We start from the raw sequence: 12,366 nt of genomic DNA, 5'->3' as shown, positions 1-12,366 counted from the left end.
TGTGCGTGTGTGTGTGTGTGTGTTTGTGTTTGTCTGATTAGGAGAACTACTTTGGCGAGGACGACATGTACACCGATTTCGAGGAGTGTGTGTCCAGCCCGGTGCTGAGCTCGTGCTCGTCGTCGCTGGGCTGGACGGGGGCCGTGGAGGAGAAGGAGACGCCCCACCCGCTCTCCCTCAGACCCTGGGACATCACCGTGCTCATCAACCTGCACAGGGTGCACGGACGCCTGCCCATAGTCAGTACACACATACACACACACACACACACACACACAGACATATATGCAGACACACACACACAGACATACACACAGGCATATATGCAGGCACGTACACACACACACACACACACACAGACATATATGCAGACACACACACACAGACATACACACAGGCATATATGCAGGCACGTACACACACACACACACACACACACACACACACACACAGACATGCACACATGCATTTATGCAGGCACACAGACACACACACACACACACAGACATACACACAGGCATATATGCAGGCACGTACACACACACACACACACACACACACACACACACACACACAGACATGCACACATGCGTATATGCAGGCACACACACACACACACACACACACATACACACACACACATATCCATGTTAACATACAGTACATACACAGACGCCTGTGTGGAGTGCAGTTTATACTACTGCATGGTTGAATTTCCTATTGTTATCATTATTTGCTCATCTATGAAATAGTTTGGTTTTTTTACACTTTGATTAGCATTTTCACAGCTGTCATTGAAACTGGAAAAAGAAACCTTCACACTGTAAGATAACATTGTGAGAGCTAAATATAGCGAGGGCTAGACATCCTCAGTGGCTGAGGGGAACTCAACACTTCCACACACATGACCTTGGGAGGGGAGGAAGGAAGCTCACAGTGTGAAGTTTTTGTATCGGTTTTCCAGCTATTGTCTAGGCATGTGCACCAGTTGCACATATTGTGTTTCTGCTGGTGGTCCTTTATGACACTCATAAATCTCTCTCTTTGTTTGTTTCTCTCCCTATGTTTCTCTCTCTCTCTCTCTCTCTCTCTCTCTCTCTCTCTCTCTCTCTCTCTCTCTCTTTATCTCTTTGTTTCTCTCTCTATGTTTCTCTCTATCTGTTTATCTATCCATCTCTATCTCTTGGTTTCTCTCTCGCTCTATGTTTCTCTATCTCTCTCTCTCTATCTCTCTCTATCTCTCTCTCTCTCTCTGTGTAAAACAGCACTGCAGCAATGATGGCCCTGAGGGTCCAGCTGGCTTTATGGAGCGCCTCTGCTTTGAGATGAAGAAGTCCTACAAAGAGACTCTGCTGCAGCTGGTCCTCTCCCCTCTGCATGTTTTTGTCAGTGACAACTACCAGGTGTGTGTCTGTTGGAAATATGTTATGTTTAATTGTTTTGATGTTATGTTTAAATGTGAGATGCAAACAGAAAGAATCGTAGTGATTTGTGTGAGAATAAATGTTATTGAATGGAAAGTCAAAAGTGTAAGCATAGGATCCTGAGCTGTAGCCTTGCGCAATAAAGTCTACCAGATAGATGACAAACTTGAACTCTGAAGAGGTGAAAAGAGTAATGTGTGTGTGTGTGTGTGTGTGTGTGTGTGTCTGTGTGTGTGTGTGTGTGTGTGTGTGTGTGTGTGTGTGTGTGTGTGTGTCTGTGTGTGTCTGTGTGTGTGTGTGTGTGTGTGTGTGTGTGTGTGTGTGTGTGTGTGTGTGTGTGTGTGTGTGATCTGTGCGTGTAGCGCCCCTCTGTGGACGGCGTGCTGCGTGACGGGCACCTGAGTCTGTCGGGCCTGCAGATGCGCGCCCACGCCATGTTCTCCGCCGAAGGTCTGCCCGCGGGCAGCGACACACTGGAGTACGCCTGGCTCATCGACATGCAGGCCGGAGCCCTCACCGGGAGAGTCACCGTGCCACAGGTGTGTGTGTGTGTGTGTGTAAGATAGAGAGAGTGTTTATATGTAAGTGTGTGTGTGTGTGTGAGACAGGGAGTGTGTTTATGTGGGAGTGTGTGTGTGGTTGTGGCTGTGCGGTGTGTGTGTGTGTGTGTGTGTGTAAGACAGGGAGTGTGTTTATGTGGGAGTGTGTGTGTGGTTGTGTGGCTGTGTGTGTGTGTGTATGGAAGAATGAAAGACAGGGAGTGTGTTTGTGAGACTGTGTGTGTGTTTGTTTGAATGAGGGGGAGTGTGTTTACATTGGTGTGTGTGTGTGGAAGTATGTGGATTTGTGTGCTACCACTGCAGAGTGCAAAGAGATGTGGTACGTGTGCTATTTCGTCAGTGAGTCCACACAAGATGGTCTTTCCAGAAGGTGTACCTTGAGAGTGTATATAGGTTAATGGCAAGTTAATTGGATTTTCGCAATACGGCATCCCCCTAGACTACACAAATTGAGTTTGACATTATTAAATCAATGGTTCCACAAGGTGTGCTGAATTGTGCAACTGGGAGTCTTAGGGTGTGTATAATGTTTGTGTGTGTGTGGGTGTGTGTGGGTGTGTGTGTGGTAGTGTGCCTCTCTACTGGAATGGGGTGAGGCGTTTGTGTTCCATGTGATGTCACGGGAGTTCCAGCTGGAGCAGCCAAAGCCCTCGGTCACCTGCCAACACGGAGTGGACCGCCGAGTGTGTGATGCCAAGGTAACACACACACACACACGCACACAATCACATACACACACACACACACACACACACACACACACACACACACACACACACACACACACACACACACACACACAAGATGCACAAGATGGAGAATCAATAATAGTATTAGTCATAACAAAATATGTTTGTGTCTGTCTCTGTAGTCAACAACCCTGCCTGGTCCATGTCGAACATCTGAGGACCTGAAGTACACCATGACCCGCCTGTCTATGGACGGTGTGCAGCTCTTCATCGTGGAGCATGGCTGTGCTGCCAACATAAAGGTCAGACACACAAACACACCCCCCTCGTATGAGAGAGCAACTGTAGGCCTACGGATATAGAACGAATGAACCACCTCTTGTTTTGAATACCTCTGTTCTATATAAGCTTACTACACTACAGCATCTGCAGTACCTGTCAGTGTTGGTCAGGGACATGTCCGTCTTTGTGTATCTATGTTTGATCTCTGGTTTGTTCCACCAGCATTGTACATTGCATGATTGTGTGTGTGTGTGTGTGTGTGTGTGTGTGTGTGTGTGTGCGTGAACTCACCATTCTCAAATAAAGATTTGATAGAAGTGTTTATATCTGTTCCTATCCTATCTCGCTGTGTGCGTGCGTGTGTGTGTGTGTGTGTGTGTGTGTGCTCTGTCTGACCTGATGTTTGTGTGCCCCCCCCTCCCCCCCCAGACGGGCGCGGTGCGCGTGGCCACCTGTAACCTGCACACGGCCACGGTGGGCGAGGGCATCAGCGCGGCGCTGCACGAGGTGCTCATCAGCCAGTTCATCGAGCAGCAGGAGGGGGCGCGCCTGGGCCTGCCCCCGCCTCTTCTGCGCCGCTCCCATTGGCTGGAGGCCGGCTCCGTGACCTTTAACCTGGTGACGGCCGACATCGCGCTGGCTGCTGACCACCCTGCCAAGTACGAGGTGCAGAGGAGGTTCCTGGAGCTGCACGACGCGTACACCAAGAGGTGTGTGTGTGTGTGTGTGTGTGTGTGTGGTGAACTCATCAAGGTAAATAAGGATGGAAGTATTTATATCTGTTCCTATCCTGTCTCACCGTGTGTGTGGGTTTTGTGTGTATGCATGTATGTCTGTGTGTTTGTGTGTGTGTGTGTGTGTCTGGTGTTTATATGTTTGTGATCTAGGCTCTACTTCCTGTGGCCTGATGAGAAGTTCAAGCGCAACAGGACGCGCTGTGGCTGTCTGGGCGGCTGCCGCTTCTTCGCCGGCTCCTCGGGCGGAGTGGACTTCTTCCGTCTCGAGGAGATGACCCCCTCCTCCAGCTCCGCCTTCTCCTGCACTAGCGCCGAGAGTGACATGTGCTACGGCCAATCACTGCTGCACCCTGGAGAGCTGATTGTCACAAAAGAGACTCCCAAGCTTTCAGATGGTATGACCATAAAGCATTATTTATGTATCCCACTTTCATTGGTTGGATTTTTTCTGAGGCTGATGCTGATTGGTCAGTATTTCTCAAATGCTAATGCTGATTGGTCTGGTTTTGCAGGTAAGAGTATTGGTATCCATAGAGACAACTGTTCTCCGGCCCCATTGGTGAACGGCGAGAGGCAGAGCCAGCAGCACCTGAGCCTGCAGGTGCCCCAGCGTTCTCACAGCTCCGCCTCCTCCTCAGAGGAAAACTCCTCCTCCAGTGCTGCTCTGCCCCTATTGGCTGGAGAAAGAGATAGCCCCACCCCCAGTACTGAGTAAGTCTTTTTTTCTCTCTTGTTATTATGTACAAACATATATACCAGCTAGCACAGGCCCATTCCATAATTTCTACCATTCTAGAGTTCTCACTGTACTACACAGATTGACACGACTGACACAGACTAACAGACTGAACACACATTAATCCTCTCAACAGGCCACAGGAGCAGCAGGACACACACACACACACACACACACACACACACACACACACACACACACACACACACACATTCACACACACACACTCATACTCATAAAAAAAACACACACGTGGACACACACACACACCACTCATACGATACACTAGCACAGATGAGGCACACAGGACACACACAATGCACAGACAGGATAGGAAGACCGACTCAGTTGGTGTTTGGTGTTAGTTGGCGCAGTGTTAAGTAGCCGTGTTGTTGCTGCGTCCCCGCTGCAGGATCATGGGGTCCCCCCCCGAGCCCCCGGGCACCGACGGCCCCCCTCTCCGCTCGCCTCTCCGCTCGCCGCTCACGCGCCAGTCCTCCGTCCAGTCGGCGCGCCTGGGCAGCACCAAGAGCCTGTCGGCGGCCGTGTTCGCCGAGAAGGCGGCGGCGCCGTCGGGCGTCCAGTTCAGCAGCGAGGTGTCGCGCAGCGACGAGAACGTGCTGGACTCGCCGCGCCAGCGCCGCAGCTACGGCTCCTTCCCGTTCACGCCGTCGGCCGACTCCAGCACCTTCCACCAGTACCGCTCGGTGGACTCGTCCATGTCGGTGGCCGACAGCGAGGCCTACTTCTCGGCCAACGAGGAGTTCGAGCCCATCAGCAGCGACGAGGGGCCCGGCACGTACCCGGGCCGCAAGCGGCGCCGGCGCCAGCAGCAGCAGTGCCCGCCGCCGTGCATGTCCGAGGTCCAGAGCCGCACGTCCATCTACCACAGCGTGGAGGGCCCGCTGTCGGTGGCCTCGGAGCCGCGCCCGCTGCCGCTGCCCAGCCACACCTCGCAGGCCTCCTTCGTCTCGGCTCTCGGGCTCGAGGAGGAGGTGGTCTCCGTGGAGACGGAGCGCGGCGACCAGGGCCTGCTCACCACCCAGCCCCACCTGATGGCGTGCTACCAGAGCTACCTGGCGCACTACCACGTCGCCAACTGGTCCGTCAAGCAGCCGACCAACAAGAGGACCTCGAAGTCGTCGCTGCACCGCCCCTTGGATCTGGACACTCCCACCAGCGAGGAGAGCTCGGCCTCTTTTGATCAGCTGTCCATACCCTCCTTCAAGGTTGGTGTGTGCGTGTGTTTCAAGATCTAGCACATAGTGATGCTAAGAGCAAGTATCTGTATCTTTCATTTCACAAAAATGCTGTAAATAGTAGCTTGCTAGCATGGAAATAGCTATTGAATGCAGGTTGTCACAGTGCAAACACTTTGCCTGACTGTCTGGATGTCTGCCTTTCTTTATCTCTCTTTCTCCCTCCTTCTCTCCCCCTCTCTCTCTCTCTCTCTGTGTGCTTGTTGTTTTCCTGAAAGATGGTGAAAGCTGGTCTCTCTGCCAGTTCATTATTGGACAGAGGAGTGCAGCTGATGGGAGACGCCTGCAGGTAAACATTCGCTCCATCAACAAACATCAATTTCAACCACACACAATACGCGTGCGTGCGTGCGTGCGTGCGTGCGTGCGTGCGTGTGTGTGTGGCTGACCCTCTGAGTGTGTTTATATGTGTGTATGTGTTTGTGTGGCTGACCTTTTGTGTGTGCATGTGTGTAGTACCCCTTACACACCTCTGGACAAGCGGGCGATGGACAACACAGACGAGGAGACCACAACAGAGGACTGGACGGTGGACCAGCCCCTGGCCCAGACCAGGACCACCGCCATCGTGGAGGTCAAGGGAGCCGTTAATGTGGTCCTCACCCCTCTGGTGGCAGATGCGCTGGACAGGTGTGTGTCTGACCTAAGTGTGTGTGTGTGTGTGTGTGTGTGTGTGACAGCCATAGATATTTTGGTGTACAGACCGATTTGGTATTGTAATGGGATGTTGGTGTGCATGTATGTATCCACAATTAGTTACTGCAACATCAGTGAACCAAAGCTTTTTTAATTGTAAATGTTGGTGTGTGTGTGTGTGTGTGTGTGTGTGTGTTGTAGGTATATTGAGTCCATGGTGCACTATACAAGTATTCGCCACCCTGCCTCCATTCTGGATGACCTTCACGGCAGGGTGCTGAACGAGGCTTACCAGATCAGCAAGTCTACTGTTGCAGACACTGTGAGTTCCCACACGGCACTCATGCATGCAATATGCAACAATGTCCGCATGCAATATGCAGCACAGACTCACTCACAACAGACTGCGTAGTGTGATGTTGCTCGCTATTGAACATACCAACAGTATTGAGTATCCAGCACTCAAACAAACACGTACATTAGATGTGGGCAATAGTAATATTATTGATGTTGTAATCATAAATAGGCTAGCACACGTAACCTTGTGGGTATTTAATATTGTTAAAAAAAACTTTTAATAAATAATAGATCTAATAAATTATATGTTGCTTTATTTATTTGTTTACAGACTCAGCAGAAACCTGAGCACAAGCTGTCAAAGACTGAGACTCCAGCCTCAATGACTACTACCCACGGCCAGACAGACCTGTCAGTCAAACCAGACAATGTGAAAATCAAGGGCCTTCAAGCCAATGTCACTGTTCCCAAGGTACTGCCTGTTTGTGCTTGTGTCTGTGAGAACAATATGTTTGTCTGCACATTCAGCTCCCTGCTTGGTATCAGGACAGTTGTGTGTGTGTGTGTGTGTGTGTGTGTGTGTGTGTGTGTGTGTGTGTGTGTGTGTGTGTGTGTGTGTGTGTGTGTGTGTGTGTGTGTGTGTGTGTGTGTGTGTGTGTGTGTGTGTGTGTGTGTGTGTGTGTGTGTGTGTGTGTGTGTGTGTGTGTGTGTGTGTGTGTGTGTGTGTGTGTCCACGCAAGTGCCTATGTGTATCCATGCCCATAGTGTATCAGTCCACTAATGCAGGAGCTTGATGTGTGTGTGTGTGTGTGGTTGCAGGTGAATCTGTGTGTGCTTCAGGCGTCTGTAGAGGAGGGCTCCCCCACTAATAAGAACTTTACGCACGTGTCTCTGGTGGCCCTCTGCTTCGACAGAATCGGAACTCAATTCCGCATGAACAGGTAACACGCACACTCTACACTTCTGATGCGTGATGTGGCCAACATACCGCATATACAGTACACTCACTGAATAATAACACAGCATTCATTTATGGGATGGCATCGGTTGTGATGTGTCTTGATGTGTAATGGTGTGTGTGCGTGTGTGCGTGCGTGTGTGCGTGCGCTCTTTTAGGGGTATCGTGGAGGACACAGAAAAGACGTTGGTGATGATGGAGAAGTTCTCCTCCAAGATGGCGCCCCAGTCGAGCGGCTCCTTGCGCTCCAACGCTGGTGTGGAAAAGGGCAAAGAGATCGCAGCTCGCCTCAACGTCCACAGGATACACGGCCAGCTGCGTGGCCTGAACTCGTCAGGTACACACACACACACACACACTCACACACACACAAAAGCACAAACACACTCAAATATACACACGTTGATTTTGCCATGTTGAAGTCTTTTTGGAATATTTGAATAAGTGTGTGTGTGTGTGTGTGTGTGTGTGTGTGTGTGTGTGTGTGTGTGTGTGTGTGTGTGTGTGCGTGTGCGTGTGTGTGTGTGAACAGATCTAGGAGCCTGTGCCATCACTGCCATTCCGTTTGAGAAGTCCAAAGTGCTGTTCAGCCTGGAGGAGACGGACGACTTCGCCCTGGTGGACGAGACCGAGCCGCCCATCACCACGGAGCACGTGACTGACCAGACCCCCGAGCACGCGCGCGCCGGCGCCCAGGAGAAGTGGGGCTGGATCATGTTCGAGTGCGGCATCGAGAACCTCACCGTCAAGGGTAGCGCACTTTACACTGTCGGAAAAATGAAGACACAAAGAGTCATGTTTATAATAGTCTTGCTTGGAACAACAACAAACAATATAATAGTCATTGCTTGTTTTACTGTAAATGGAAGAGGATAGCCTACCATGTAGCATGTATTTCTTGTGAATAAGCCTCGTCTCGTGTGTGTGTGTGTGTGTGTGTGACGTGTGTGTGTGTGTGTGTGTGTGTGGTCAGGTGGTCGCCAGTCTGGTGCCATCCTCTACAGTGCGTTCGGGGTGATGGGTGGGAATGACGGCTGTGTGAAGGGCGGCGCCTCCAAGTCCAACGGCTCCAGCGGCTCCCAGACGGGCAGCGGCTACAGCACAGACGTCTCCGACGACAACCTGCCCAACGACGCCCAGAGCCCCTCAGAGCCCAACATCAACTCCGACTCAGACGAGCAGGTGCGGATCAGTTGCCATGGCAACAAAACCATGATTAAGTATACTGTATAATTCATAATAATGTCATGTTATTTGTCGTGTTCTATTCCATATATTGTTGCAGAGACAGAAATGGATATTAGTTTGTGATGCCTGTTTCTTGTGGATGGTTGTTAAGTTCTGGGTCCTGATTGGCTATTCTGATTGTGAGCAGGATGAAGGGGTGGAGTCTGATGACCTGAAGAAGGACCTCCCCCTGTTGCCCCCGCCCCCCGACTCCAGCAGCATGAAGCTGACCATCAAAGAGATCTGGTTTAGCTTCGCTGCCCCCACCAACGTACACTCTCCAGCACAAGCCAGGTAGACACCCACACACACACACACACACACACACACACACACACACATAAAATACCTATAGATATTCACTTATGCTTTAAGTTTGATTCGATCAAACACATGCATACAATAAGCACACAGAATTGGTTCAGCCTTGTACTCTACTCACTTCACAAAAAGCAATCCAAGTATAGATAAATGCACTTCTTTTGCACACACTCTCTCTCTCAGACACACACACACACACACACACACACACATTATCTCTGAAACCTTCTCTTCCTTGGTGTGTGTGATCAGGCAGCTGAATCTCCTGAGCACAGCGACTCCAGCGGTCGGGGCCTGGCTGGTTCCTATTGACCAGCTCAAGTCCTCCCTGCAGAAGCTGGAGATGGAGACCACCCTCCGTGTGTGTGCCGTCATGGGCTGCATCATGACTGAGGCTCTGGAGGTGAGACACACACACACACACACACACACGCACGCACACATACATACTCAGACCTTTCTGCACCTTTCTCAACATAAGATGTATATTGCATACTTTAAATCAATATAATATATATTTACAGAGCTGCATTATCTGTCTCATTCCAAGTGGATTTCTCTCATTGTTTCTGTGTGTCTGCCTGTCTGTGTATTCCCTTTACAGAAAAAGAGCATCCACATCCCGTTCCGCAGCAAGTATAACCGCGTGACTAAGCGCTCTCGGTTCTTGCATGAGGATCCGTCCTGTCTGCTGTGCAACATCCTGCACAGATACCTGCAGCAGGCCGACTACTCCATCATAGAGGACGCCACCATGGTGAGAGGGATGGGGCAGATGCACGGGGGTGGGGGCAGTTGGGGCATCACAGGGGGTATTTACTTCATGGACAACCAATACAGCACTCATGTATTTATACATTTTATAAAATTATTTCAAGAAAACTATTCTCAGACTCAGTTCATCATTTCTCTCTCTTTCATTCTTTCTTTCTTTCTCTTTCTCTCGCTTTCTTTTTCTTTCTCTCTCTCTCTCTCTTTCTCTCTCTCTCTCTTTCTTTTTCTCTCTTTCTGTCTGTAGAATGATGGTCTGCCGGCTCTGGTGACCCTGAAGAAAGGTTTGGTGGCGCTGGCACGTCAGTGGATGAAGTTCATTGTGGTGACGCAGGGCTTCAAGGCGATTGGTCCCATTCGACCCAATCAGTTGCCAAAGCCCAAGGAGCCCGCCCCTTTCCCCCCAGAGCCCACCCTTGGGCCCGACTGCACCAACATCCAGAGCGACACCAGTGCGGATGGCGCCGAGTTTGAGTTTGACGCAGGTGAGGGAGAGAGAGACACACACACACACACACACACACACACACACACACACACACACAGAGGAGAAGATCTAATGTGTTGCATAGTGATACAAATACTTTCCATATCACGTATTGATAGAACACGTTGTTGAGGTAGAGCAGGGGTATTCAATTAAAATTCAAAGAGGTCCAGTTACTAAAATTTCCTCCCAGCAAAGGTCCGAATCTTATATTGTCACTCAAAATAGCGTAGACTACCCTGATGTTAATAAAATCAATAACGCATGTACATTTCTAGGCCTATTTAACTTATTGCTAAATTTCAAGTGTTTTCAAAGTATTATGCTTTTAACATACCAAAGAGTCTTAACTTGAATGGTAGCCTACTTGAATGCAAAACAATACTGTAGTTGTCTACATTTCAATAAAGTTAACAGACAACAGACACTGAATAAAATAAATATAAAGTGCAAACACAGCTTTGAGCAGCCTGAACTATGGGCCCTTTATTTTAAGTAGGCCTAGGCCTAATGTAAAACATTCAGAATCTTTTTAATAAAATAAAAGTGTATATTTAAGAAAACAAATACTGCTTTCTAAACAGCTGCATCAAGCTGTGCCAGTACATCCTCTGCTAATAGTTCAGATTTTCTTGTTGTTGAAGCTGACAATGGAATCTGTAAAGTTTCTGCATCCGCATTAAGCACTCATTCACAACTGTTCCATTGCCAAATGCTCTCTTGTTTTGCACCAAAATCCACGCAATCTTTAACGAACACTCATTTGCATGTAAATGCATGCGTGATCACGGGAGTAGACCTGACACATAGTGTGTTTTCAATTTGATAATTATTAGCCCCTCCGCCAAGGAGGATGTTTTCATTGAGGTTTGCGTTTGTTTGTCTGTTTGTTACCAAGATAACTCAAAAACGTATGGATGGAAGGTCTGAATTTACCTAAACAAGAAACGATTACATTTTGGGAGTGATCCGAATAACCGTCTGGACTCAGTGGGCGCTTGCGGGGGTCTGCGCCCTCGGAGTGCTTCTCAAGTCTGACTTGCCCTCACGGCGGACCTCTGTGCGTCGGCTACATTTCCTCAAACGACCCGTGTTTGATCTCATAGTGACGCTAACGTTTCCTTTTTTTTTTTTTTTTATCAACGCCACAGTTTCACAGCACATATTCACAGCAGAACGAACATATTGGTCCGTCCACTCGTCTTTAAAAGTTTGGTTATCACCATCTATTTTTGAGCAAGCCATTTTCTCTCATCTCCTCTCTGTCTCCCGCTTGGCCTATTCTCTGTTGCTGAAACGTAAACAATCGAGTTGATTGGCTTGGCCACCGATGATGCTCTATCAAAATATTAGGCCGACAATTTTAACGGGTCCGGACAAAACCGTCACTGGGTCCGGACCCGGACCGCGGTCCGCCATTTGGTGATGCCTGAGGTAGAGGCTCATTGGGATTTGGGTGGGTTGTACATTTGGTGAATGTCCTCCATCTTATGTTCGCAAGGTCATTTCCAAATCATACAGTGTGATTGGCATGAATGGCGGCATAGCTCTGCGCATGGGATATGTGTGTGATATGGTGCCTTTGGGTGTATATTCTCTCTGTTTGTGTCCCTTCATGTGCTCATGGTATACTGTATGTGTGTGTGTGTGTGTGTGTTTGAAGGCGCTGTGAGTGAGCACACAATGCTGTTGGAAGGTGTGTGTAGTCGTCCAGCCCAGACAGGCAACTCAGCACCTGTGAGCGGCGTGGAGATCATGAGGAAACTCTCCAAATCCCACACACACAGCGAGTCAGCGCTCAGGATTAAGGTAGGAGGGTGTGTGTGTTTGAGGGGGGGGGGGGGAGGGGGGGGTTCTTCACATGAGCTGATCACTATATTCTTTATGTGTGAATCTGTAAATTAGTTTATGTGTCCAATAAGCTTGTAATAACCTCACCATAAGCACTAGAATTGACCACAAAATTGATTGGAGAATAAATC

At 49.3% G+C, this 12,366-nt stretch overlaps 1 protein-coding gene across 9 annotated transcripts in view; it reads left to right on the top strand.

Annotated features, from left to right (window-relative positions):
- The window catches only part of kiaa1109 (KIAA1109 ortholog), a 57,351-nt gene that overhangs the window by 12,128 nt on the left and 32,857 nt on the right, over positions 1 to 12,366 (top strand). For all 9 annotated transcript variants that reach the window (XM_062522473.1, XM_062522474.1, XM_062522481.1 and 6 more), the window contains exons 20-41: positions 42 to 239; positions 1,266 to 1,403; positions 1,787 to 1,963; positions 2,554 to 2,682; positions 2,856 to 2,975; positions 3,385 to 3,665; positions 3,843 to 4,087; positions 4,205 to 4,403; positions 4,841 to 5,657; positions 5,906 to 5,976; positions 6,144 to 6,317; positions 6,525 to 6,645; positions 6,952 to 7,092; positions 7,440 to 7,561; positions 7,737 to 7,915; positions 8,111 to 8,329; positions 8,552 to 8,760; positions 8,954 to 9,099; positions 9,379 to 9,529; positions 9,731 to 9,883; positions 10,145 to 10,382; positions 12,048 to 12,193. In XM_062522473.1, the coding sequence (XP_062378457.1) occupies positions 42 to 239; positions 1,266 to 1,403; positions 1,787 to 1,963; positions 2,554 to 2,682; positions 2,856 to 2,975; positions 3,385 to 3,665; positions 3,843 to 4,087; positions 4,205 to 4,403; positions 4,841 to 5,657; positions 5,906 to 5,976; positions 6,144 to 6,317; positions 6,525 to 6,645; positions 6,952 to 7,092; positions 7,440 to 7,561; positions 7,737 to 7,915; positions 8,111 to 8,329; positions 8,552 to 8,760; positions 8,954 to 9,099; positions 9,379 to 9,529; positions 9,731 to 9,883; positions 10,145 to 10,382; positions 12,048 to 12,193 (4,374 nt within the window). The remainder of the gene's footprint in view (positions 1 to 41; positions 240 to 1,265; positions 1,404 to 1,786; positions 1,964 to 2,553; positions 2,683 to 2,855; positions 2,976 to 3,384; positions 3,666 to 3,842; positions 4,088 to 4,204; positions 4,404 to 4,840; positions 5,658 to 5,905; positions 5,977 to 6,143; positions 6,318 to 6,524; positions 6,646 to 6,951; positions 7,093 to 7,439; positions 7,562 to 7,736; positions 7,916 to 8,110; positions 8,330 to 8,551; positions 8,761 to 8,953; positions 9,100 to 9,378; positions 9,530 to 9,730; positions 9,884 to 10,144; positions 10,383 to 12,047; positions 12,194 to 12,366) is intronic.

This window comes from Sardina pilchardus, chromosome 20 (genome assembly GCF_963854185.1).
Source record: "Sardina pilchardus chromosome 20, fSarPil1.1, whole genome shotgun sequence".
Lineage (NCBI taxonomy): Eukaryota > Metazoa > Chordata > Actinopteri > Clupeiformes > Clupeidae > Sardina > Sardina pilchardus.
This window is presented reverse-complemented; position numbering and strand designations above follow the sequence as displayed.